The sequence below is a fragment of the Erinaceus europaeus genome, chromosome 5 (assembly GCF_950295315.1).
Source record: "Erinaceus europaeus chromosome 5, mEriEur2.1, whole genome shotgun sequence".
Lineage (NCBI taxonomy): Eukaryota > Metazoa > Chordata > Mammalia > Eulipotyphla > Erinaceidae > Erinaceus > Erinaceus europaeus.
The window spans coordinates 311,670-336,031 of record NC_080166.1 but is presented as its reverse complement, the minus strand read 5'-3'; the positions used below and the strand labels follow the sequence as shown (position 1 = coordinate 336,031).

At 51.3% G+C, this 24,362-nt stretch overlaps 1 protein-coding gene across 3 annotated transcripts in view; it reads right to left on the bottom strand.

Moving 5' to 3' along the window:
- Window positions 1–24,362, bottom strand: part of SLC1A3 (solute carrier family 1 member 3) — an 88,677-nt gene that overhangs the window by 51,519 nt on the left and 12,796 nt on the right. For 2 of the 3 annotated variants that reach the window (XM_060190954.1, XM_007532046.3), the window contains exon 2: window positions 3,556–3,693. In XM_060190954.1, the coding sequence (XP_060046937.1) occupies window positions 3,556–3,693 (138 nt within the window). Of the gene's footprint in view, window positions 1–2,821; window positions 2,910–3,555; window positions 3,694–24,362 lie in introns of those variants that run through there. The other variant, XM_060190955.1, reaches the window with a different exon arrangement.

Below are 24,362 nucleotides of genomic sequence, written 5' to 3'. Positions count from 1 at the left end.
TACAGGGAGGCCGTGCTCTCCTAGTAGCTCTTGTTGGCAATGAGCATGGTGCTTGCTGGCTGATGCCACATCTCACCTGGGCATGGGGCTGTCAACAGTGGAGTCAGCCAGGCCGATGGCTGTACACAGGGCTGAGAGCACACACTACAATGCACAGGTCCTGGGTTCAAGCCCCTGGGCCCTACCTGTAGTGGGGAAGCTTCACAAGTGGTGAAGCAGGGCTGCAGGTCTCTCTGTCTCTCTGCCTCTCTGTCTCAACTTCTCCCTGTTCCTATCCTATAGGATAGAAAAATAAAAATAAATAAATAAGAAACAAAAATTTGAAAACGGGCGGATTAAGCTCTTGTGAGTGTCAGTGATGGCTTCGTGGGTACAAAGGCCCGGTGGGGCGTTCCTCACCGCCGACAGAACAGACATTCAAAGTTCAGATCCCAGTGATCGGGGACTGCTGGGGGCTGCCAGCTGTGCTTTGTTTTGTTCTGGTCATGCATCAACACTGAACACTCTGGAGCTTCTTAGAAAGTTTTTTGGTGTCCAGATTCTCTTGAGAAAAAGAAAATCAGATGGCGTTGCCCTTGTTGGTGCGTGGAAGCAGGTGAGCAGGGCTGGCAGGTCTGGGCCGCAGCAGACTCTGCCTCCTTGGCTGTGTGAGGTTACAGTGAGGTCCTTGCAGCTCACCGCCACACTAACCCTGCTATTTCTGTTGAACAGAAACATTGCCCTATGGCCATGACTCCGTCCATGTGTGAGACCAACAGGAACCTCAGGGGCGGCTTCCTCCATGGCCCCTGCACGGCCACCAGGCACACTGACTGACTGTGCTTTTCTGTTCTGATAGTGTCCTCTGACGTTCCCCCTCCTCTCTGTGCACAGATTCTCCGGAAACCTCTCCCAAACACAGTAAGAATCGTCCAGAAATGTGCATGATTTGCACAAGCCTACCTCTCCTTTATTCCTACCAGCCCATACCCTCTCAAAATCACTACACTTAACAATCCTGAAAGAAATTTCTGGAATTAACCACTCATCCCAATCAACTGTCAGTATCCACATTACCGCGTTGCTTAGAAAGCAAGGCCCCTAGAGGTATACCTTAAAGAGAACGTTGGAGGGGGCCAGGCAGTGGCGCACCTGGTTGAGTGCACATGTTACAGTGACAGGGACCCAGGTTTGAGACCCTGGTCCCCACCCGCAGGGGGAACACTGTGTGAGTGGTGAAGCAGGGCTGCAGGAGTCTCTCTGTCTCTCTTCCTCTCTATCTCCCCCTCCCTCTAAATTTCTCTCTGTCTTATCCAATAAATAAAAACCAAAAATACTTAAAGAGAGAGAAAGATATCTTTGGAAAACTAAATCACACCCCCTTCCCCACCAGTTTCTTGTCTTCAGTCCTGGAGAAGAGCCAGGGCTCTCTTAATGGTCTCAAATGACAGTGCTTCTGCTTTGTAACTAGGTTATGTGTGAAAAGCACTTTTTTTAATTTTATTTTTCTACCACCTGAAAGGCACATTTTTAATAGTGTGCAGCTCAGCCACTTTTCTTTTGAATCATGCAAAAAGATTGCATCACAGTGGGTTTTTTTTTTTTTTTTTTTACAAAGTTACTCAAATAATTCTCTTAAGCTTCACACAGGAAGTATTAGGAAACATGAGGAAATTCCACCTCCAGCTACTCATCAGCTAGGATGCTTGAAGGGGAAGCCATGCTTTCTCTAGCTGCACCGGACGAGACCTTTCCTTTACAAAGGGTCATACAGTCATTTTTTGCTCAATTCCAAAAGGCAGAGACCCCTGAACACTCCTGAAGAGACGAACCCACAGCCTGTCTGACTTCAGGTGAACTGCCGCTGTCTGGCTCAGGCCCGGCAAGGACACGTGGTGAGCACTTGAGGGTTTGGTCCTGCCTCTAAGAGCTCGCTGCAAAGAATCTGCTTCTCAGAAAAATGGTGGCAGGTGGGCAGTGAGAATAGGCCTGCCTTCCTGTGAGATCTGATCTAGTCTCTGTCCCGAGGAGCGTGGCGGCCCTGATCACCTTGAGGTGGCAACGGGCCCGGACAGCTCCAACCGTCAGTGCCCTAATCACCCTGTGCCCTAATCACCCTCAAGATTCACGCACGTGCAGCAACTTGCTCAGAGCAGAGACTTGCAAAGCCTTGGAGAAACAGCCAGTGTAGTTTCTGTCCAAGTGATGAGCAGCCCTGCCAGGCATGTGGTGCTCAGAATCTTGCCCGTGATTGGAGCTGATGGGGAACTTCTTACTACACAGGCCTCAGGAGACTCTGAATAGCCTTGGAACGCCCTGGGCGGAGGACAGGAGCTCACCTGGAAGCTCAGTGGTCTGCCCAGGGAGGAGGGTGTGACAAAGGTAGCAGAAAGAACAGGGTCAGTGACATTCGTGAGCTTCAGCTACCAACCCATAAACTTTCCTGCTGGGCCGGTGTCTGTGAAAAGCTCTTCTCCAAGTCAGAGAGTGTGTCACAGGGAAAGACAAGAGCAGGCAGACGGGGTGCACAGTCACAGATTCCTGGGCACTGGTGGAAGTCACCATCACACACACACAGGACTCTCCGAGCATCCCCCATGCAGGGTGACCTGTCACCTCTCTGCCCTAGAAAACAATCCTGTCCTCCCTGCTTCCTCTCATTGCAAGTCCAAGAGTCAAGCCACAGTGTCTGGGTGGGAAATGCCCCCTGCCCGCCCCATTCTCCCCCAGCGTCCAGTCCAGTAAAGGGTGGGTGGGGGCGGCGGAGAAGGAGGTGGCGTCATGCGGGGTCACCGGGGGTGGAGGTGCTGGTCACAGCAGAGCTGAGTGCTGTGGGCATTACCTCGAGGTGAGGTCCCAAGAAGGCTCCCGCTCAAGTCCTGGCGGCTCTGAGAACAAGCGTTCTGGCATCATAGCTAATGGGTGTCCGACCAGATGCTATCTGGGTGGGACAGGGGTGAGAAAACAGACCCGTTGGACACTTGTCAGCTGCAAGGCTGTGAGCACAGAAGGCAGGCTGCATCGTGCTCTCTGCCTGCCTCCATCACGGGGAGGCAGACCAGAGGCCGGACTGTCTACCTGTTTCCTCTCGTGGTTGGTAAGATATGACAGCTAGAGGCATGCATGCATTACGAGAGCCTCTGTGTTATTGTTGTTGTTATTACTACTACAATGCCCCCAGAGCGACCGCTGGGCTCAGTACCAGCACTACAAACCCACTGCTCCTGGAGGCCATGTTCCCCATTTTATTGGACAGGACAGAGAGAAACTGAGAGAGGAGGGGGACAGAGAGGAAGAGAGAAAGACAGACACCTGCAGACCTGCTTCACCACTTGTGAAGTGTCCCCCCTGCAGGTGGGGAGCCGGGGCTCGAACCTGGGTCCTTGCACAGGCCCTTGTTCTTTGTGCACTTAACCTGGTGAGCCAGTGCCTGGCCCCGTCCTTTCTGTAATTTTAAGGGGCTTTTTCTTCTCTAGGACAGAGCATGCGTCCGGCAGGAAGCCACAGCGTTTGCTTTTCTTAGCCGTCTCTCGCAATAAGCACGCTCAAGCCCCAGACGGAAACTGCACATGGTACCTGTGACGAGGCTGGAGATGATCAGAGGCAGCACCAGCATCTGCAGCATCCTCATCAGCAGCTCCCCGGGGAAGGAGAAGTACTTGACCTCCCGGTAGCTCATTCTGTAAGGCCTGAGCGCAAAGCCCAGGATCGTTCCTGAAACGGGAGCAGAGAGCAGACACTGAGTTCTTTGATCTCACTTCTTTAGTCTCCACTGAAGTAATAGTCTTACAAACAAACAAACAAAAGACGTTTGCTGGTGGTCACTTCTGCCGGACACAAGTAAATTTATTTAAGAAGGAAGTATCTATGTTGCCTTGGGAGCAAGGAGCCTGTGTCTGAAAGGGGTCTGGCTGAACCTAGGGACAGAAAAAGAAAGCTCCTGATTTTAGCACATGGAAAAAGTTCTTTATCTGATTTGTAAAATGCCACGGAACCAATTCCGACGTCACTCAGTGCAGTTACAAATACCGGGGCAGAGCTGGGAGACCAGCCAAGTCTCCATGACATCACCATGGATACAGGATACTGTGATGCGCTTTCTTTTAATTTTTCCTGTTTTATTGCCACCAGGATCATCACTGGAGCTTGATGCCTGTGTGGCAAGGGCACCACTCCCAGTGGCCATCTTCCCTTTATCTGATAGAACAGAGAGAAACTGAGAGGAGAGGGGAGGCAGAGAGTGAGAGGAGAGATGGGGAGGGAGGGAGACAGAGAGAGAGAGGGAGACGGAGAGAGAGACAGAGAGAGAGAGGGAGACGGAGAGAGAGACACAGAGAGAGAGGGAGACGGAGAGAGAGACAGAGAGAGAGAGGGAGAGAGAGAGAGAGGTGTAGTACTTATTTCATCACTCATGAAGCTTTCCACTGCAGCTGAAGGTGGGGGCTCTAACCCAGGCCCTTCAGCATGGCAATGTGTGGGTCTACTCAGGGCGCCCCAACCTGCCTCCTAACCTTCCAAAAAGGAGACCCACCTGCCACTGCAGACCCAGTCCATCACCCCACTGCAGACACTGTCCATGACCCCACTGCAGACACTGTCATCCACCCCACAGCAGACCCTGTCCATCACCCCACTGCAGACCCTGTCCATCACCCCACAGCAGACCCTGTCCATCACCCCACTGCAGACACTGTCATCACCCCACTGCAGACCCTGTCATCACCCCACTGCAGACCCTGTCATCACCCCACTGCAGACCCTGTCCATCACCCCACAGCAGACCCTGTCCATCACCCCACTGCAGACACTGTCATCACCCCACTGCAGACCCTGTCCATCACCCCACTGCAGACCCTGTCATCACCCCACTGCAGACCCTGTCCATCACCCCACTGCAGACACTGTCCATCACCCCACTGCAGACACTGCCATCCACCCCACAGCAGACCCTGTCCATCACCCCACTGCAGACCCTGTCCATCACCCCACTGCAGACACTGTCCATCACCCCACTGCAGACACTGTCATCCACCCCACAGCAGACCCTGTCCATCACCCCACAGCAGACCCTGTCCATCACCCCACTGCAGACCCTGTCCATCACCCCACTGCAGACCCTGTCATCACCCCACTGCAGACACTGTGCATCACCCCACTGCAGACACTGTCATCACCCCACTGCAGACACTGTCCATCACCCCACTGCAGATACTGTCATCACCTCACTGCAGACACTGTGCATCACCCCACTGCAGACACTGTCATCACCCCACTGCAGACACTGTCATCACCCCACTGCAGACCCTGTCCATCACCCCACTGCAGACACTGTGCATCACCCCACTGCAGACACTGTGCATCACCCCACTGCAGACACTGTCCATCACCCCACTGCAGACCCTGTCATCACCCCACTGCAGACACTGTCATCACCCCACTGCAGACCCTGTCCATCACCCCACTGCAGACCCTGTCCATCACCCCACTGCAGACCCTGTCATCACCCCACTGCAGACACTGTGCATCACCCCACTGCAGACACTGTCATCACCCCACTGCAGACACTGTCCATCACCCCACTGCAGATACTGTCATCACCTCACTGCAGACACTGTGCATCACCCCACTGCAGACACTGTCATCACCCCACTGCAGACACTGTCATCACCCCACTGCAGACCCTGTCCATCACCCCACTGCAGACACTGTGCATCACCCCACTGCAGACACTGTGCATCACCCCACTGCAGACACTGTCCATCACCCCACTGCAGACCCTGTCATCACCCCACTGCAGACACTGTGCATCACCCCACTGCAGACCCTGTCCATCACCCCACTGCAGACACTGTGCATCACCCCACTGCAGACCCTGTCATCACCCCACTGCAGACACTGTCATCACCCCACTGCAGACACTGTCCATCACCTGCCTGGCCGCACTGCACACACTTGTCTGCAGGGTCTCAGCACTGCCTGGAAGCTGCATTTGAAGACTCATTATCCTCTGGCAGGAGATGGTGGCAGCATGAGTGGACATATTTTTCAGAGACTGTCTCTAAAAACTTGAGGGCTGGGGAGAGGCAAAAAGGAGGAAGAGAAAGTAATTCCTTTTTTCGTTTTCCTTCAACTTCTGAATATTAGAAAAAAAAATTTAAACAGGAAATTTGTGTGGAAATCAGTCTGTGTGGTGCCTTGTGAAATGTTTGTACACTAACAATGATGTTGAATCAATTCAATCTCTCCTCTTCCTAATGCATCTTTCCAAGTGAAGTGTAGAGACCCATCCATTATGCCCTTCTATTATTAGTAAGACGTATGTTTTTATTGGGAGCGAAGGGTCTAGGGAACATGGAGACACAGAGAAAGGGTCTGGAGAGCTCACCCTGAAACAACCTTGTGCAATGCGTGAGGTTCAAGGTACAACTTTTTTCCCTCCAGGGCTTCACACTATTCTACTCTGCTAGGTGGACTCTTTTTTTTTTTTTTCTTTTAATTTCAGATAGAGACAAAAAGAGAACAAAAGACAGAGATGGAGAGACACAGTAAAGGAGAGACAGCATAACACCCTCCCCCAGACTTCTGCTGATGCCATGAGTGGTGCTCTCGGGGGAGCCAGGGACTCACCCTGGCTCCCTGCACATGGCAAGGTCTACAGCTCCCATTTCATTATTCACATCTCAGAAAACAAAGTATCCACTTGCTGATCACATGCTGGGTGAGCCAACCAAGCCCATGAGGAGGGGAGACAGAGTAATGGTTATGCCAACAGCCTCCCTGCCTGAAGCCACAGGGCCCCAGGTTCAGTGCCCCATAAGCAGAGCAGACCAGAGCTGAGCAGGGCTCTGGCTACAGGATTCCCACTGGTGGGTGAATGTGACCAGAAAGTCCTGCTGATCTGACTGCAGAGTCTTCAACAAGAGAGTTGGGTCTTTCCCCAGTGCAACAGTAGTGTGTTCAAGAGAGAGAGGTCCATTCAGAAAATCTAGAAATGAGGAAATATACAAATAGGCAGGGGTGTGGATCCACCTGCCAACCCCCATGTCCACTGGAGAAGCAATGCCAGAAGCCAGAACTCCCACCTCCTGCTCCCCATAAAGAATTCTGGTCCATCCTTCCAGAGGGATAAATACTTGGGGGGGGGGTCGGGCGGTAGTGCAGTGAGTTAAGCGCACGTGGCACAAAGCACAAGGACCCGCAGAAGGATCCCAGTTCAAGCCCCCAGCTCCCCACCTGCACGGGGGGTCACTTCACAAGCGGTGAAGCAGGTCTGCAGGTGTCTATCTTTCTCTCCCCCTCTGTCTTCCCCTCCTCTCTCCATTTCTCTGTCTCCTATACAACAACGATGGCATCAATAACAACGATAATAATAACTACAACAATGATAAAAACAACCAGGGTAACAAAAGGGAAAAAAGGTCTCCAGGAGCAGTGGATTCATGGTACAGGCACCGAGCCCCGGCAATAATCCTGGAGGCAAAAAGAAGAAGACTATTGGGAGTGCAAAGTGATCCAGGCATTGTGGAAGCAATTTGGAGACTTACTGGAGGAGAGCACAGAGTGAGACATGGATGGACATGGGGCACTGCACCACAGCAAAGGACTCTGGGAGGGAGGAGAGCACAGGGTGACACATGGATGGACATGGGGCACTGCACCACAGCAAAGGACTCTGGGAGGGAGGGAGGGAGGGAGGGACGGAGGGAGAGCACAGGGTGAGACATGGATGGACATGGGCCACTGCACCACAGCAAAGGACTCTGGGAGGGAGGGAGGGAGGGAGGGAGGGAGGGACGAAGGGAGAGCACAGGGTGAGACATGGATGGACATGGGCCACTGCACCACAGCAAAGGACTCTGGGAGGGAGGAGAGCACAGGGTGAGACATGGATGGACATGGGGCACTGCACCACAGCAAAGGACTCTGGGAGGGAGGAGAGCACACAGTGAGACATGGATGGACATGGGCACTGCACCACAGCAAAGGACTCTGGGAGGGAGGGAGGGAGGGAGGGACGGAGGGAGAGCACAGGGTGAGACATGGATGGACATGGGCCACTGCACCACAGCAAAGGACTCTGGGAGGGAGGAGAGCACAGGGTGAGACATGGATGGACATGGGGCACTGCACCACAGCAAAGGACTCTGGGAGGGAGGAGAGCACACAGTGAGACATGGATGGACATGGGCACTGCACCACAGCAAAGGACTCTGGGAGGGAGGGAGAGCACAGGGTGAGACATGGATGGACATGGGGCACTGCACCACAGCAAAGGACTCTGGGAGGGAGGAGAGCACAGAGTGAGACATGGATGGACATGGGGCACTGCACCACAGCAAAGGACTCTGGGAGGGAGGAGAGCACAGGGTGACACATGGATGGACATGGGGCACTGCACCACAGCAAAGGACTCTGGGAGCGAGGAGGGAGAGCACAGAGTGACACATGGATGGACATGGGGCACTGCACAGAGCAAAGGACTCTTTGAGGGGGGAAGGGAGAAAACACTGGGGCTGGCACATATGGAAATTGTCTGCATATGTTAGTGATAGCACAGCAAAGCATTAACCCCTCAATAAGAAAATAATTTCCCAAGTCAGAGGACTGCTCCCTCAGTGTCAGATAGAGACCAAGCGGCTAGAATTGAAGTGAAAACCCAGGAAGTTTGCATTCAGGTCTTGCTCCCTTTTCCCCTCCTACTTTTTTTAATTAGTAATTTAACAGAGTTTTATAAAACCCAGAGATTCAGGGGTATAATTTCAGAGCCACAGAGGGTCAGAAAAGTCTCCACAGCCTCCACCACCTCACATACTCTGATGGAGCAAACATTGCTGTTGCTTCCGTGAATTCCTCTGCAAGTGTTCCCACACAGAATCCAATCATGGAAAGTTCACAGAACGTACCTTTCCATATGTAGCCAACATAAACGCCTTTCGTTTTAACGTCTCATGATATCAGATGCAATGATCACATCAAATTTTATGGAGTGCTTCTCCTCTTGGTCAACATTTAGAATTTTCCACATGTGTGAGGAACACTGCTGTGACATGTGCAGGCTCCCTCATAACTAGGGCTGGTTTTCCAAAGCATTTGTCATTTAAAAATCAGATCGACACCACACGTGAACTACAGAGAAACGACGCGGGCGGCAATGATGCGGTGAGCAACCAAGTAGACGCAGCTGCCCCGCACCCAACACCCCGCCACCCCGCGGCCCGCCGGCCCTGCGTCAACGCCGTGCTCAGAGAAGCACAGTGGTCACAGACAGCGGCTGGCTTCGAGTCTCCAGCATCACATCACGGGCCAGCACTGTTGGTATGCATGAGACCCCTCTGTTTCATTTGGTTTAAATCCCTCCTGCTTAACACTATTCTATTTACATAACCACTTCATTCTATTTACATAACCGCTGTTAACAAGTTCCACCCTCCCTCCAGGGCATTTGTGGTTCAGTGATAGGATTCTCGCCTAATCTGCCCCCTCTTTGTCACACTCTGATTTTCACCAGTCACTTTTCTCTCCACCCTCTCTATGTCACATCCTGTTTCCACCTTACTTGGCAAGTATATATAAAGACAGCATTGTGAGTTTTACTGTACCTTTAGTTTAGCTCAGCTCGGCTTAGATTGTGCTGCGTCTTGCATGAATAAAGAGATACTGCCTACAGCTCAACCATGAGTCCCTGGTCGTCTGTTACCCGCCTGTGAAGCCAGCCCGGCGAAAACAACATAACCCGTTGAAAACAACACAGCACCACACTGCGTGGCATCAGCTCCTGCCATCAGCACATCAGTGTGTAGCCCGCTGAGCACTAGTCAGCTGTGGACACCACACAGGAACAAACACTACTTTCTGTGGATGTGCACTTCGCTGCGCTCTTTCGTTACTAGGAGAAGACGTGCTTCAAACATCGTTTCCAGGTTGACGTAGAGAAGCAGTGGCTGACAAGTCGCTGTAGGCACACGGGTCCCGTACTGACAGTGGTCATTTCTCCTGACTGTACTTTCTCTAAGCATTTACTGAACCCTGGTAATTCCTGAGTTTATGTGTATATTCTGTATTGATTCTTTATCCAGTAAAAGCAACTCCCCTTTGCCCACATAGACAGTAACACTCACTGTAACTTTTTCTCACTTGCTGGCCATGTATCAGCACTTCAGAAATATCAGGTGTCCCACACTTACACTTGCATCAAGTGATGTTTTTCAAGCTTAAGATGTTAATTTCCCCTCACTGCCAAGGAGGATTTGCAATGTAGTTGAGTCATTTTCCTATTCAGTTGCTGTTGTGGGGCAGCGCGGGTGCCCACAGCAGACGATGGCCGAGAAAGGCACGTGGTACATCTCACAATGGAGTACTATGCAGACGTTAAAAATGAGGCCATCTCCTTTGTACTGTGACCAGAGCACAAAGCCATCATGATGAGTGAGACAAAGCAGAAAGAGAAAGACCAACACGAGTGATCTCACCTACAGGTGGACCTTTAGAATGAAGGACAGTGAGGGGAACACCAGGTGAATCCTGGACTGGGGGTGGCGTACTGCAGCAAAGCAAAGGAGTCTGGGAAGGAGGAGGAGGGATGGGGTGAGGGGCACTGGGTCCTGCTGTGTCTCCCAGATACCCATTGGGGGAGATGAGAGGCTGTGCCCGTGTGTGCAAGACCAGACGGTAAACCATTAACCCCCAAAGAGGTAATAATAAAAAAATCACCATTTGGTGTCAGTTTGTCTGGGGAGTCTGACAGCTTTACATTTCCCGAGACAGAACATGATTTTCTAAGAGGCCAGCAGCCTTATGTTCTTGTCAGACCTTCTGTAATTTTGTCTTTGACATTCACTGGCAAGGCCCAGCTTCAGGTCAGATGTTTGATGGAGGCCTTGCTGCAAGTGTGCTCTGAATCAGCCTCGCCCCTGGCTCCACTCTGGTCTCCCCACCATCTTCACTCTTCTCTTGCTTCCGGAAGAAGAGCTTATGCTGGGGGCAGGGCGGCACGTTTAACTAACTAATGGGTGTGGCTTGATCCTCGTGGTAGATATCCTTCTTTATTTCCCAGGTGAGTAAAGTGATGTTCAAATGTTACCTTGCTCAGACTGATGAGCTAGTGGTGCTTACGCTAGATGATGCTACGTGAAGCCATTACCAGCCCTCCTCCTGGACTTCAAGAGGCCCCTCTAAGATGTGGCCTTACTACCGGCTACACAGACACCCAACGGTCCTCTAAGCTCTCCCTTTCTGACTGTGGAGAGTGGGGGAGACACGTCCTTTCACAGAAGCTGCTCACTGCCTCTGCAGAGCTGGACACCAGTGGACACTCAGCTGATGTGACCGGCCCACAGCCCGTCAACCCTGGACGGCCACTGGGTTTAAACAAAATGAAACTCAACTAGCCAGTCCTCTGGGTCCGTAGTCCTTGACTGCCCTGCAGAGATGACAGTGAGCAGCAGAACGTCTCCCTGGCAGGACCAGCTGGAGGTGAGGAGAGGTCTGTGTCTCCGTGACCTTGTCTAGGGACGTCCTCACAGCCAGGTGCTCACTCCCGGTTAGTCTTGTCCTAGTTTTGTTTTGTATTTTTCCTCTTTATTGGGGGATCAATGGTTTACAGTCAACAGTAAAATCCAGTAGTTGGTACATGGGTAATTTTCCACATCATGAGCCCCTCTAAGGCTTCCTCCGCCAGGCCTTTACTTCAGTGTAGAACGCCGACTCCAGCCCAGGTTCTACTTAGAGTTTGCCCTTCTGATCTTGTTTTTCAACTCCTTATCTATTTATTCACTTATTTTTGTTTTATTTTGTGCAGTTTCTTCCCTTTTTTCCCTTTATTTTTGGGCTGAACAGTTTAGAGTCGACAGTGCAATGCAGTCATTGGTGCGCGTGTCATATTTCTCAGTGTTCCACAGAACACTCTCCTCTTGTTTTTGTTTTTAATGAGATTTTGAGAATCTAGGATCCAGCTGCACCTGAATTCACAGGATGATCAGAATGACAATGAACTCATCAGATGCTGTGAAAGACTTTCTTCTAAAGTGAAAAACAAACAAACAACAACAACACACTCAAGAAGCTAGTCAAGTCTGTTGGGCAGTTCAGCATCCTCTGGGGAGTTCACGCTTCTTCAGAAGATCAAATGCCTCTTCACTTTCTGAACTAAGATGCAAAGTGCTCTGGCAGCTGCAGAACGAACAGGGCATGGAGTTCACATCTGTGGAGGCTAAAGACCATTTCAAGAATTCTTGTCCGTGTTTGACCTGACGTAGTCACTGGACACATTTAGGAGCCAGAAAGTGCTTGAAAGCAAGAGAATTCACACATTTTGATGTGTGAGAAATCACGAGAGAATCCCATTTTGATCAAATCACTTTAATTTTGGGTAAATGTAGGGGTATGAACTAGCAATTAATCTATTTATTTATATATTTATTTTGCCTTGAGGGTTATCTCTGGGGCTCAGTGCCTGCACAGTGACTCCTTTGTTCCTGAGGAGATAGAGGCAGAGAGACAGAGAGACACCAGAAGCCCTGCTCCACTGCTCATGAGGCTTCCCCCTGCAGGTGGGGACCAGGGGCTTGAACCCATGTCCTTGTGCCCTGTAGTGTGCGCTCAGCGAGGTGCGCCACCACCCGGCCCTAACTGGCTTTTCCTTAAAGACTGGTTCCGCCCTGGATTTGCAAGCACGAGGGCCCGTCTCCTCCCGCATACCACATGAAACATTCCGGCTTTTCTCTTGTGAAACCAATAAGATGAATCTGTTTTTCTGAACGCTTAGTTCAAAGATCACTGTCTTAATGAGGTCTTCCCTGAACTGTCTTCTTCATTATCTTGTCTTCTTTGTTCCCGTAGCTCTTATTGCCATACAAAAACAGCGTTTTGCTCGATCATGCTTGGTGTTTGCTGTTGTCTCTGCCTGTCAGAATGTCACCCCATGCGGTCAAAGTATTTTGGTCAGAGATGTCTCATAAGCCTGTGGGAGCAGTTCCCGGCACACAGCAACTACGGAATTGGACTGGGGGAGAGTTTCTTACGGGCAGAGTTTCTCCCCAGGTGTTTAAAGTCTCCTCACACACAATCCCACCAAGGAGCTGAGAAGGAAGCCCGATTTCCAGGTGTTTAAAGTCTCCTCACACACAATCCCACCAAGGAGCTGAGAAGGAAGCCCGATTTCCAGTGCTGCCCTTAGTTCCGGCAGCTCTGCTTCTCGGGTTGTGCCCTACAGGTATTTCTGACCTGACTGAAGTGACTTTTGCGCACGATTATATTCACTGGTCATTAAAAAGAATGTCTAGTGGTGGTGCACCTGACTGAGTGCACGTCACAGCACCAAGGACCAGCCTTACCCAGCAGGCCCCACATCAGGGGAGCCTCACGAGCGGGAAGCAACACTGCAGGTGCCTGCCTCCCTTTTTTCTTCCCTTCTTCCTTCCTTCCTTCCTTCCTTCCTTCTTTCTTTCTTTTTTTCTTTCTATCTCTCCTTCTTTTCTCGACTTTGCTCTGTCCTATCAAATAAATAGGTAACTAAAGAAATCATTTAAAAAAATACCCCAGGATTGGAATCCCTCTGGTGAGTTGCTTACGCTCTGGCACGCCGCTCACAGCAGCCACAGATGCAGACGCCTTCATGCTCCAGCAAGGAAGAAGCCTGTGGCCTGTGGGCTGGAGTGAGGTGGGGTGGGCCAGTGAGTGGGGCGCTGGCCTCTAGAGCCTGGAGGGAGTCCTGAATGATGCTCTGGTCTCTCCTGTGTCCTCACTCCCTCCTCTCTCCCTCCCTCTTTCTCTCTCACGTTAATAAATGAATAGTTGTAAAATAAAGGGTGATGCTGCCCTGAATATAATGTCCTGTGAAAAGGTCAAAGAGGCCAGGGTGTAACACTACTGCAATGCCACACGACCACGTGCAGCCAGAGGTGTGAATACCTAAAGGCAGACAGGACCGACAAGTCATCTCAGTCACTATGGATAGAGGCAGAGGGATGTGCTGGCACTTTGCACTCCGTGATCCTTTTTATTTAGGAATATCATATTTCCACGACTGAATTCTATTCTCCAGCATTGCCGGCCGGCCCTGGGTCTCTCTAGAGGGTGTTGTGATCCTCCCTGATGGCAAGTCAGCACAGTTGCAGCTGTGTAAGGAGCCACAGCTTGGGCTCAGGTCCACGGACGCCCCTTGGACAAGCTGTGCTGCCCCAGGTTGGAGAAGTGCGTCTGGAACGGCTCTGAGTTCACTGCAGGCCTGGTGACAAGGTGCTCGGCCAGGCCTGCCCAGCCGGCCCCACTGCCGGTGCCACGTCACCACTTGGTTTTGGAGTCGCTGGCCCGCCAGAGCCAGTGGGCGCACCAGAGGCTCCGTCCTCTCCTGCTGTTCCCACGAGCACTCAGTGCCCGCGTCTACTGAGCCCCGGCTCTGTCCACAGGGTCTTCGCTTGCCGTCAGAGAAGTAGAACGAGAATCCAAAGCCCAGTGTGTGTGGGAGACCTTGTCATGAGAGCGTCTCAGAGACTCCTCAGAAGTGTCCCCTCCGCCCTCACACACCCCGCAGGCGCCTCCCTACTTGCTCCAAAGACAGTCTCCAGTGATGCTGCTGGTTCAGAAGCCAGGCCCTCGCTTCAGGGTGGGAAGGGCGGTGCCGACCTCCTCCACGCTCCTTAGGCCAGACGGTCTCTCAACCAGCCTGCGGGCTTCTGCCAGGGAAGCAGCGGGGGTATGGCCTCAAGTCGGAAACCGGAGAAGTCTCTTCAGGGACAAGAATGGAGCTGCCTCTAGGGAGATGGGAACTTGGTCCTGAAACTCAACACTTCAATGTTCCTTTCAGCTTGCTGCTCCCACATTTACCTTTGAATCTTTGATATGAGGGAGTCTTCCCCACCCTTTGCTCAATTCATCTAGGATATCTCTTCTTGACTTAGTTTTGGGATTTATTTTTATTCTTCTCTTTTGGTTCAAAATATTTCCTTTTCTTTTCTTCCTTCCTTGCTTCCTTCCTTCCTTGCTTTTTTACTTTCTTTCTTTTCTTTCTTTTTGTTTTTTCCTCCAGGGTTATCACTGGGGCTTGGTGCCAGCACTATGAATCCACTGCTCCTGGCAGACATCTCTCCCCATTTTATTGGATAAGACAGAGAGAAATTAAGAGAGGAGGGGGAGATGGAGAGACAGATAGACCTGCAGACCTGCTTCACCACTTGGGAAGTGACCACCCTGCAGGTGGAGAGTTGGGGCTTGAACCCAGATCCTTGAGCTTCACACTATGATTGATTAACCCAGTGCACCACCACCTGGCCCCCAAAACATCTCTTGACTGGGTACAGAGACAGGAATTTCTGTGGTGGAGGGAATGAACTCTGGGCAATCTTGGCAGCACTGAAGCTTAACACAGGGTTTGAACGTCCTTACACTGTGAGCAGACGGCTGAGGCTCGTGCCCTGTGTTTCCTCGCCTCTCAGCAACAACGCAGCTCAGCTCCCCGCCCGACAGCACCTCTGTGCCCCACAGAGCACCCTGAGAGGCAGAGCCTGGAGAAGACGGGGCTCAGACCCCGGTGGCATCTTGCAAACGAGATCGGACAGTCACAGCCCTGTTTATTGCAGAGCAGGAGACAAGGCCCCTGGCTCCCCTGCCTCTGGGTCTGTGGGGGACTCTGGGGCAGAAACGGTGTCTGCAGAGCTGCCCCTCACACGTGCCCACAGTCACGGCTCGGAGACATAGCCAGGGTCAGAAACACCGCACGCTTCATGGAGGCAAAGGGGAGAAGGTGGTGGCTTCCTGTTAGACTTGAAACTGGCTGGAACGGACTAGGTGGTCACCAATATAGGAAACAAAAACCAAGCAGTCCATGGGTTGGCGTAGCACCGTGGACTGGGAAGAAAACACCTGTGTGAATATTTCCGCTCTGCTGCAAAGAGAGGCATGCTAGATTTAAGGTGTGCACTCTGCTGGGTGCGTTAAACGCCCCCCCCCCCCGCCACAGACGGAAGCAAATATCATTGTTGTTGCGAACACTCCTGCTCACTTGACTACTGCCTTGAAAGAGAAATGGATTGGAAAGTTCTTGCTCATTGTCTAAATCAAATCAGGGACAGCAGAGCAAGATAAAACCCAGGGATAATTTGAAACAGTCTGCTTTCTGGGGCCTGGTGGCGGCACACCTGACTGAGTGCATGTTACAATGCACAAGGACCTGGGTTCAAGCCCCCTGGTCCCCACCTGCAGGGTGAAGCTTCTGTCAGGTGTCTGTCTCTCTACCTCCCCCTCCCCCTCCTGATATCTGGCTGTCTCTACTTAGTAAATAAACAAGATAATAATAAACATACACACCTACTGAGGGGTAAGGAGATGGCACAGCTGTTATGCCTGCATGCCTGAGACTCTGAGGCCGCAGGTTCAGTCCCTGACACCACCATAAGCCAGAGCTGAGCAGGGCTCCGGTTTAAAACAACTGTGTGAATATTCATGCTGCGTTTCCCTCAGAAACCTCCCATCTTCCCGAGAGAGAGAGAGAGAGAGAGAGAGAGAGAGAGACACCCACTGCAACCTCTGAGTCTGCTGAGGCCGTGTGTGACAAGGGCACTGCTCTGTGCTTTGGCCCAGGCGTCGGGCGGGAAGGACAGACAATAGCATATCGGTTACTCAGACACAGACACTTTCATCTTTCCCTCTCAAAGCCCCTGACAACCATCGTGTCTCTTCCTGAGACTCTCTTGGGTCTCCTGCAGCCAAGGAAACATAATCCATGTCACCTCACAAGCAGGGGTCACCTCCTAGCCCTTTCTCTCCCCGGCTCCCCCATGCGTCTCCCCTCAGTGTCTTAGCAAAGACGGGAACTAAGATGAAGGGTTGCAGGTTCCGGGGTGGTTACACTTGCCAAGCACCTAAGGAAATCATTCCAAGTTACAGGATGCTAAGTGGTAGAACTGGCGAGAAATCTTGGCTGTGAGGCGATGTGATTATCTATTTACACACGGAGAAATATGGGTCTGGTTCTAGAACTGAGACGGGCAGCTCAGTCTGGCTCCAGAACCCCCTGCACCGCAGTGGGCTGGCCACATGCCTGCAACATGTCACAGCTTTCTGAAACATTTTTCTTTTTTTAATATTTATTTATTTATTCCATTTTGTTGCCCTTGTTGTTTCATTGCTGTAGTTATTATTATTATTGTTATTGATGTCATCATTTTTGTTGGATAGGACAGAGAGAAATGGAGAGAGGAGGGGAAGACAGAGAGGGAGAGAAAGACAGACACCTGCAGACCTGCTTCACCGCCTGTGAAGTGACTCCCCTGCAGGTGGGGAGCCGGGGGCTCGAACCAGCATCCTTACGCCAGTCCTTGCGCTTTGTGCCACGTCCGCTTAATCCACTGCGCTACCACCCGACTCCCTTCTGGAACATTTTAAAATTAAATTTTGTTTTATTTCTAAAACATCTTTTGAGAAGATGGCAGAAAGGGCTGGATCCCCAGTGTTCCACTGAGTCTGTGTGGGGTACCTACAGCTTCACCACTCACGAGGACACAGAGCTCGAACCCAGGTCCTTGCACATGGTAACATGTGTTCTCTACTGGGTGTGCCACTGCCTGGCCCCAGATCTGAATCTTTTTTTAAAAAAGGATTTATTATATTTAATAGGAAAGAGGGAAAAAGTTTTGTGAAGGAGAGAGAGAGAGGTCAGTGCGTCACCAGCGTACATGTGAGCTGGGCGTTCTGGACGAGTCTGAGTTCCACCAGCTGAGCAGTCAGCTTGGCTACAGCACTGAAGTGTCTTTGTTTTTAATGACCTTACTCACCAAATAATGAAAATAGCAGACGCCTGTTCCATAGATACGTGAATGTAAGAAAAGAAACGTTTAAACGATATAAAAACTTAGAGGACAGCAGTGTTTCTCCCGGATTCTTCCCCCGACCTCCAATCCTGCCCAGGTGAGTCTCCTCAGGGCGGCTCTGGACACAGGCAGGAGAGGCCCTGGGCTGACAGAAGGGGCCCGAGACGCGGGGTTCACACTCAGGCAGCCTGTCCCCTTTCCAGAAACCTCACTGGCTTCTCTCCAGCTGGGGAGAGGAGAGCCCAGCACGACCCCCTCACGCTCCCCTCGAACCTGCGTGAAGATGGGAGGCAGACAAAGGCACCTGCTGCCGTCCTGCGAATTCCCTCAGGTCAGTCGGTCTTCGAACTCGAGGCAGTTTTACTGACAGTTCCCTCTGCTTGCAGCCACCGTTCATGGCTTTGGCCCGAGACCCTGGCCTTGTCCTGTGACTTCAGCAGCAAAAGGATGGGCGCGAGCCTGCTCTCAGTGACACGCCTGGTGTCACCTAACACACACCCCCGCAGCTGGAGGCCAGACAGGCTCCGAGAGAGACAAGAAGCCACTCTGGGCAGTGCGGCTTCTGTCAGGTGCCTGTGAGGCCCTGAGGAGACGTCTCCTCGGGCTTTGTGATGAGCCCCTTAGGGGACGCCACCCTGTGGCGCTGTCTCCTCTCAGGCCGCTGGTCTGCTCCTGCCACAGACTTTGTCATCACAGGGTGAGCCGGTCTTTGGCTGCGCTTAGAAACGACACCAGAGATGCCCTTGCCTGGGGCCAGGCCGTGGCGCACCAGGTTGATTGAGCACATGTCACGGTGTGCAAGGACCCAGGTTCAAGCCTCTGCTCCCCATCTGCAGAGGGGAGACTCCATGAGTGGTGAAGCAGGGCTGCAGCTGTCTCTCTGTCTCTCCCTCCTCTCAGTTTCTTTGTCTCTGTCCAATAATAACTAGATAAGTATTAAAAATAAAATAATTAGTAATGTCCTTGCATGGAGACAACACTGAGCTGCACAGGCAGCTGGCTCTGTCTGTACGTGTGCAGGTCTGGTCCTTGAGTATTTATAAGTCTTTGCTTTGTTCTGAACAGGCAGATTCGCGTGTGTCTATCCTCCTCTGTAATAGTTTTCTTTATTTGTGATGGAGTTAAGGTTCAGTGAAAAGACTGTAAGTTGAAAATATCTTGAGTCAAAAAGCATTTAGCTATGTGACCTGCTGAATACTGAGCGTAGCCATAGCATGCCTGACATAAAGACTACCATAATTTAACTCACGAGTGCCTGCTTAATAATAGAGTCGGACATCTCGCACAATTTACTGGCTGGTATATAGAAGTGGGGAGCAAAAAGCACTGAACAGCCAGTTTCCATGTATACTGTTTTCGTGCCGTTGTGCTGTGGCAAAGTTACTGATGTAACTTGGAACCATCTGTTGCCTCCAGTTCCACATGCCAACTGCCCATTTTTTCTTATTTCAAAAACCAAAACGTCCTAAATAGGAAACCCACCAAGTGGCCCAGGAGGTGGCGCCGTGGACACAGAATTGGAGTCTCAGGCCATGAGGCCCACGTTCGGTCCTATGCCGGTGACGCTCAGGTCCCGCCGTCCTCCCCTCTCCACCCCTCATTTTATTAATAAACATATATAGGCTTGTTCCAATGCTTTCTAGGTTTTCTTTTTTATATTTTATTTATTTATTTATCACTGGAAAGAGACACAGATTGAGAGGGGGAGGATAAGGGAGAGAGAGGGAGAGAGACAGACACTTGCAGGTGCGGACCGGGGGCTTGAACCCGGGTCTTTGCGCACTGTCATGTGTGTGCTCAACCAGGTGGCCACCTAAGTCCCTTAGGCTTTTTTAAAAAGAGGGAATTCACACAGATATATATATGCCTCCCACTTCTATACTGAAAGTGATCAAAACATAAGAATCTGAAAAAACCAAGCTCATGTCCATGCAAGTTCTTTCTGTCGTTTCTCTCAGGACTCCCTCAGTGACAGACCAGGTGGGCGGCCTCAGGGGGACACAAGGAGAGATGGCGGGAGGCTCTTCCTCCCTCTGGCCCTGCCTGTGAGCCTCTGCTGCGGGCCCACGGCCTGGCTCTCAGCTCTGTCCACGGCCTCCTTGTCGCTACCTGGTCTGCTACCTCTACCCCACGGTTTCCACGAGGAGAGCCGACCAGAAGGCACCCCGCCAAGTCACCTCCCCACCCCCCACCCCCCCCACCCCCCCACCCCCCCCACCCCCCACCCCCGCCTCCGCCAGCTCACTATGGTTCTCACAGAGCTCAACAGCAGAGCCCTCGGCGGGCGGGCTAGGAAGCGGCCCCAGAACCCCAGAGAAGGCCAACTGCTCAGGCCCTTCTCCACCTATTAGAGATGGCACCTTTTTCATAGTCACTTACCACTGGACCACCCACTCCCACCCTACTGGTTCTTTAAGAGAACCCCTCTGTTCTTTAAGAGAATATATTTATATTCTAGAAATTAAACTCTGAACTCTTACAGTTATTTTATTATTTTTTAAAATTTCAAGCTCTCTTTTTAATTTTTTTAATATTATCTCTGTTTATTGGATAGAGACAGCCAGAAATCAAGGAGGGGGGAGACAGAGAGACAGAGAGACACCTGCAGACCTGCTTCACCACTCGCAAAGCTTTCCCCCTGCAGGGGTGGGGGTTGGGGGGACCGGGGACTTGAACCCTGTAACATGTAAGGTGTGTGCTCAACCCGGCCCCCTTAAATATTCTGTTTATTTTGCGTAGAGACAAAGAGAAATTGAGAGGGAAGGGGAAGACAGGGAGAAAGAAACAGAAGCTTGTAGCACTGCTTAACTGCTCATGAGGCCGCCGCACCTCCCGTGTCTCTGCCATGCTCTCCGTAAAGGCTCTGTGGTGAGAGCCTGCGTGTGGAAAGGCGCAGGCAAGCTTCTCAGATGGGCTCTCACCCAGACACACAGAGGGCGGCAGAGACCACGGCAACCATGGAAGGGCATGGCTTCCTCACGTGGAGAGCGTGACTTTTGCTGAGCCTGTGGGGTAGACGTGTAAAGACGGAGCAGTGTGCCGCCCAGCAATGCCTGCCTGATGACACCACGGCACTTCTCTCCCCGGCATCTCTGACAGGGTGGCAGACAGGGTGGCACAGTGGTTAGGGGAGTGGCCCCTAGCTCTACACAGCTGGAGTGACTTTAGTTCTGGCACTGACAAACCACCCGGCTGCCTGTCCTCTCCATGCTCATGTTTCTTCATCATAAAATGAAGATGCTAACAGGCTGGGGGTGTGGGTCCACCTGCCAACACCCATGTCCAGCAGAGAAGCAATGACAGACGCCAGACTCCACCTGCTGCTCCCCATAGAGAATTTGGGTCCCTGCTCCCGGATAAAGAACAGGGGAGCTTCCAGTGGAGGGGAGGGACAGGGACTCTGGTGCTGGGAGCTGTGTGGGGTCTGACCCAGGTGATCCTACTTCACAGAACCACCCACAGACTGCACGGGCGAGCGTGGCCCGGCCACCAGGAGGCACTGGGTGGTGGCAGTACCAGCAGGTGGTCGTGGCAGGCTAGACCACAGACAGAGCAAGAGCGGATGAAGGCACACTGGGCTTTGCAGAGCCCAAGACCAAGTTCTGAACCCCTGCGCGACCTATTCAGACCGCAGGGCGACTGAGGAAGAAGGTCCATGGAGACATCTTCCCTTTGAACACTTGTACAGGGCATGGAGCCACCTTCAGCGCCAGCAGTGCCTGGAGGCAACCAGGACATTCCGAGGGCTGGAAGAGCAGCTCGCATGCATGGCGGGCACTTTGCCACTGCGAGACCCGAATTGACCCCAGTGCCCACCACGCTGGAGGGGCTTCAGGCTGTGGCTTTGCCCCACTGCACTGTCTCCTCTCCATCTTAAACAGTCACCCTGCAGCGGTGATGCCCCGGGGATGACAAGAAAAAACTCACGAGGGGCTTGTGGGAGCTCAGCTTGCGGAGCGCACACATTACCAGGCACCAGGACTTGGGTTCGAGCCCCCAGCCCCCACCTGCAGGGGGAGCTTCATGAGTGGTGAGGCAGGGCTGCGGGTCTCTCCCCTGCCTATCTCTCCCTTCCCCTTCCTCTCGATTTCTCTGCCTCTATCCAGTAATAAATAAGTAATAATATAACACATCATTAAAAAGAAAACATTAAAACAATTAGGGAAACTTCTGTCTCTTCCTTCTCTGTCATGCTATGGCTCTCATCTTTATCAAAAAAAAAAAAAAAAGGAAGGAAGGAAGGAAGGAAGGAAGGAAGGAAGGAAGGAAAGTGGTCACTGAGAGTGCTGAGGATAGAGTCCCAGGAATAACCCTGGTGGCAAACACAGACACAGATGCTCACAGTGAGACACACACTCACACACACACTCACACACACACATACACACACACGCACACTCAAACACAGTCACACACTCATTCACACACATACACACTAACAAACACACTCACACAAACACTCACACACACACACAGTCACAAACTCACTCACACACAAATACATGCACACACATACATACACACACACTCACACAAACATTCACACACTCTCACATTTACACACACACAAACACACACACTCACTCACACACACATTCACACACACTCACACACATTCACACTCACACACTCACACACATTCACACACACACACACTCACACACACATTCACACACACTCACTCACACACACACTCACACACACACACACTCACACATTCACACACATTCACACACACTCACACACACATTCACACACACTCACACAGAAACTCACACACACACTCACACATACTCACACACACTCATTCACACTCACACTCACACACACTCATTCACACACACTCACACACACTCATTCACACACACACACACACTCACACACACTCATTCACACACACTCACACACACACTCATTCACACACACACTCACACACACACACTCACACACATTCACACAAACACTCACACACACACACAGTCACAAACTCACTCACACACAAATACATGCACACACATACATACACACACACTCACACAAACATTTACACACTCACAAACATTTACACACACTCACTCACACACACTCACTCACACACACATTCACACACATACTCACACACATTCACACACACACACTCACACACACATTCACACACACTCACTCACACACACTCACACACACTCACACACACATTCACATACACACTCACTCACACACACTCACACTCACACACTCACACACACTCATTCACACACACACTCACACACATTCACACACACACACACTCACACACATTCACATACACACACTCACACACACTCATTCACACACACACACACTCACACTCATTCACACACACACACACACACACTCACACACACACACTCACACACATTCACACACACTCACACACACACACTCACACATTCACTCACACTCACACACACTCACACACACACACACTCACACACACACACTCACTCTATAGCCTTGTAGCATATACCATTCTGGTGCTATCCTATTTGCTTGCAAGTTAGAAGGCTGACTTTCCAATAAAGTTATATTTATATGCAATATAATTTTCAAATATTTATTTATTTAGTGTGTGTGTAAGAGAGAGAGAAACAGACAGACAGACACTGCTCTGCTCTGGCCTATGGTAGGACTGAGCTGAGCCTGAACTCTCAAGCCAGAACTAAGTTCCACACACACAGCTCCATCCTCCATCCTCCATCGTCTGGGTTCTCACTGTGGTTACCTTTTTCTATTTGGTGGGGACCCTGGGAAGCGCACGCGGAGGCTAATGCAGACATCTAGCGGTTTCAGCTAGCGCATGTCTAATAGCACAGCTGTCGCTTATCATTCACCAGCCCAAGAATTCTTACATTGGGTCAGTCCAAAATTCCAAGTTGGTGTTTCAGCTATATTTCACGGAAGAATCAATGCTTTCCATAAGTGAAAAGCTATAATTTCGGACAGCAATTAGTCGAACAATGATGTCTTATTATATCGCTGTCCGCAATGCTAAATTAGTAAAAGGCTGAAATGTTAAAAAAAAAAAAAAAAAAAAAAAGGTATGGCTATTTAGGGCAGATTTACGGCCGGCGCTGTGAGGCAGTGAGTGAATGAAAGAGATCTGTGTTCAGCTTCCTCTACTAACTGGTGAACCCAGTGACCGGCTGAGAAAGTGCAGATGCAGAAGACTCAGCTCACGTGGCAGCAAGGCCACAGTTGCCACCGGGAGCGCATCTTGTCTGAGGCACTAGCTGCAGGTCATTTCTCTGAGGCACAGGCGGCAGGTCACTAGTCTGAGGCACTAGCTGCAAGTCACTAGTCTGAGGCAGAGGCTGCAGGTCACTAGTCTGAGGCACTAGCTGCAAGTCACTAGTCTGAGGAATTAGCTGTAGGTCACTAGTCTGAGGTACTAGCTGCAGGTCACTAGTCTGAGGCACTAGTTGCAGGTCACTAGTCTGAGGCACTAGCTGCAGGTCACTAGTCTGAAGCACTAGCGGCAGGTCACTTGTCTGAGGCACTAGCTGCAGGACACTAGTCTGAGACACTAGCTACAGGTCACTA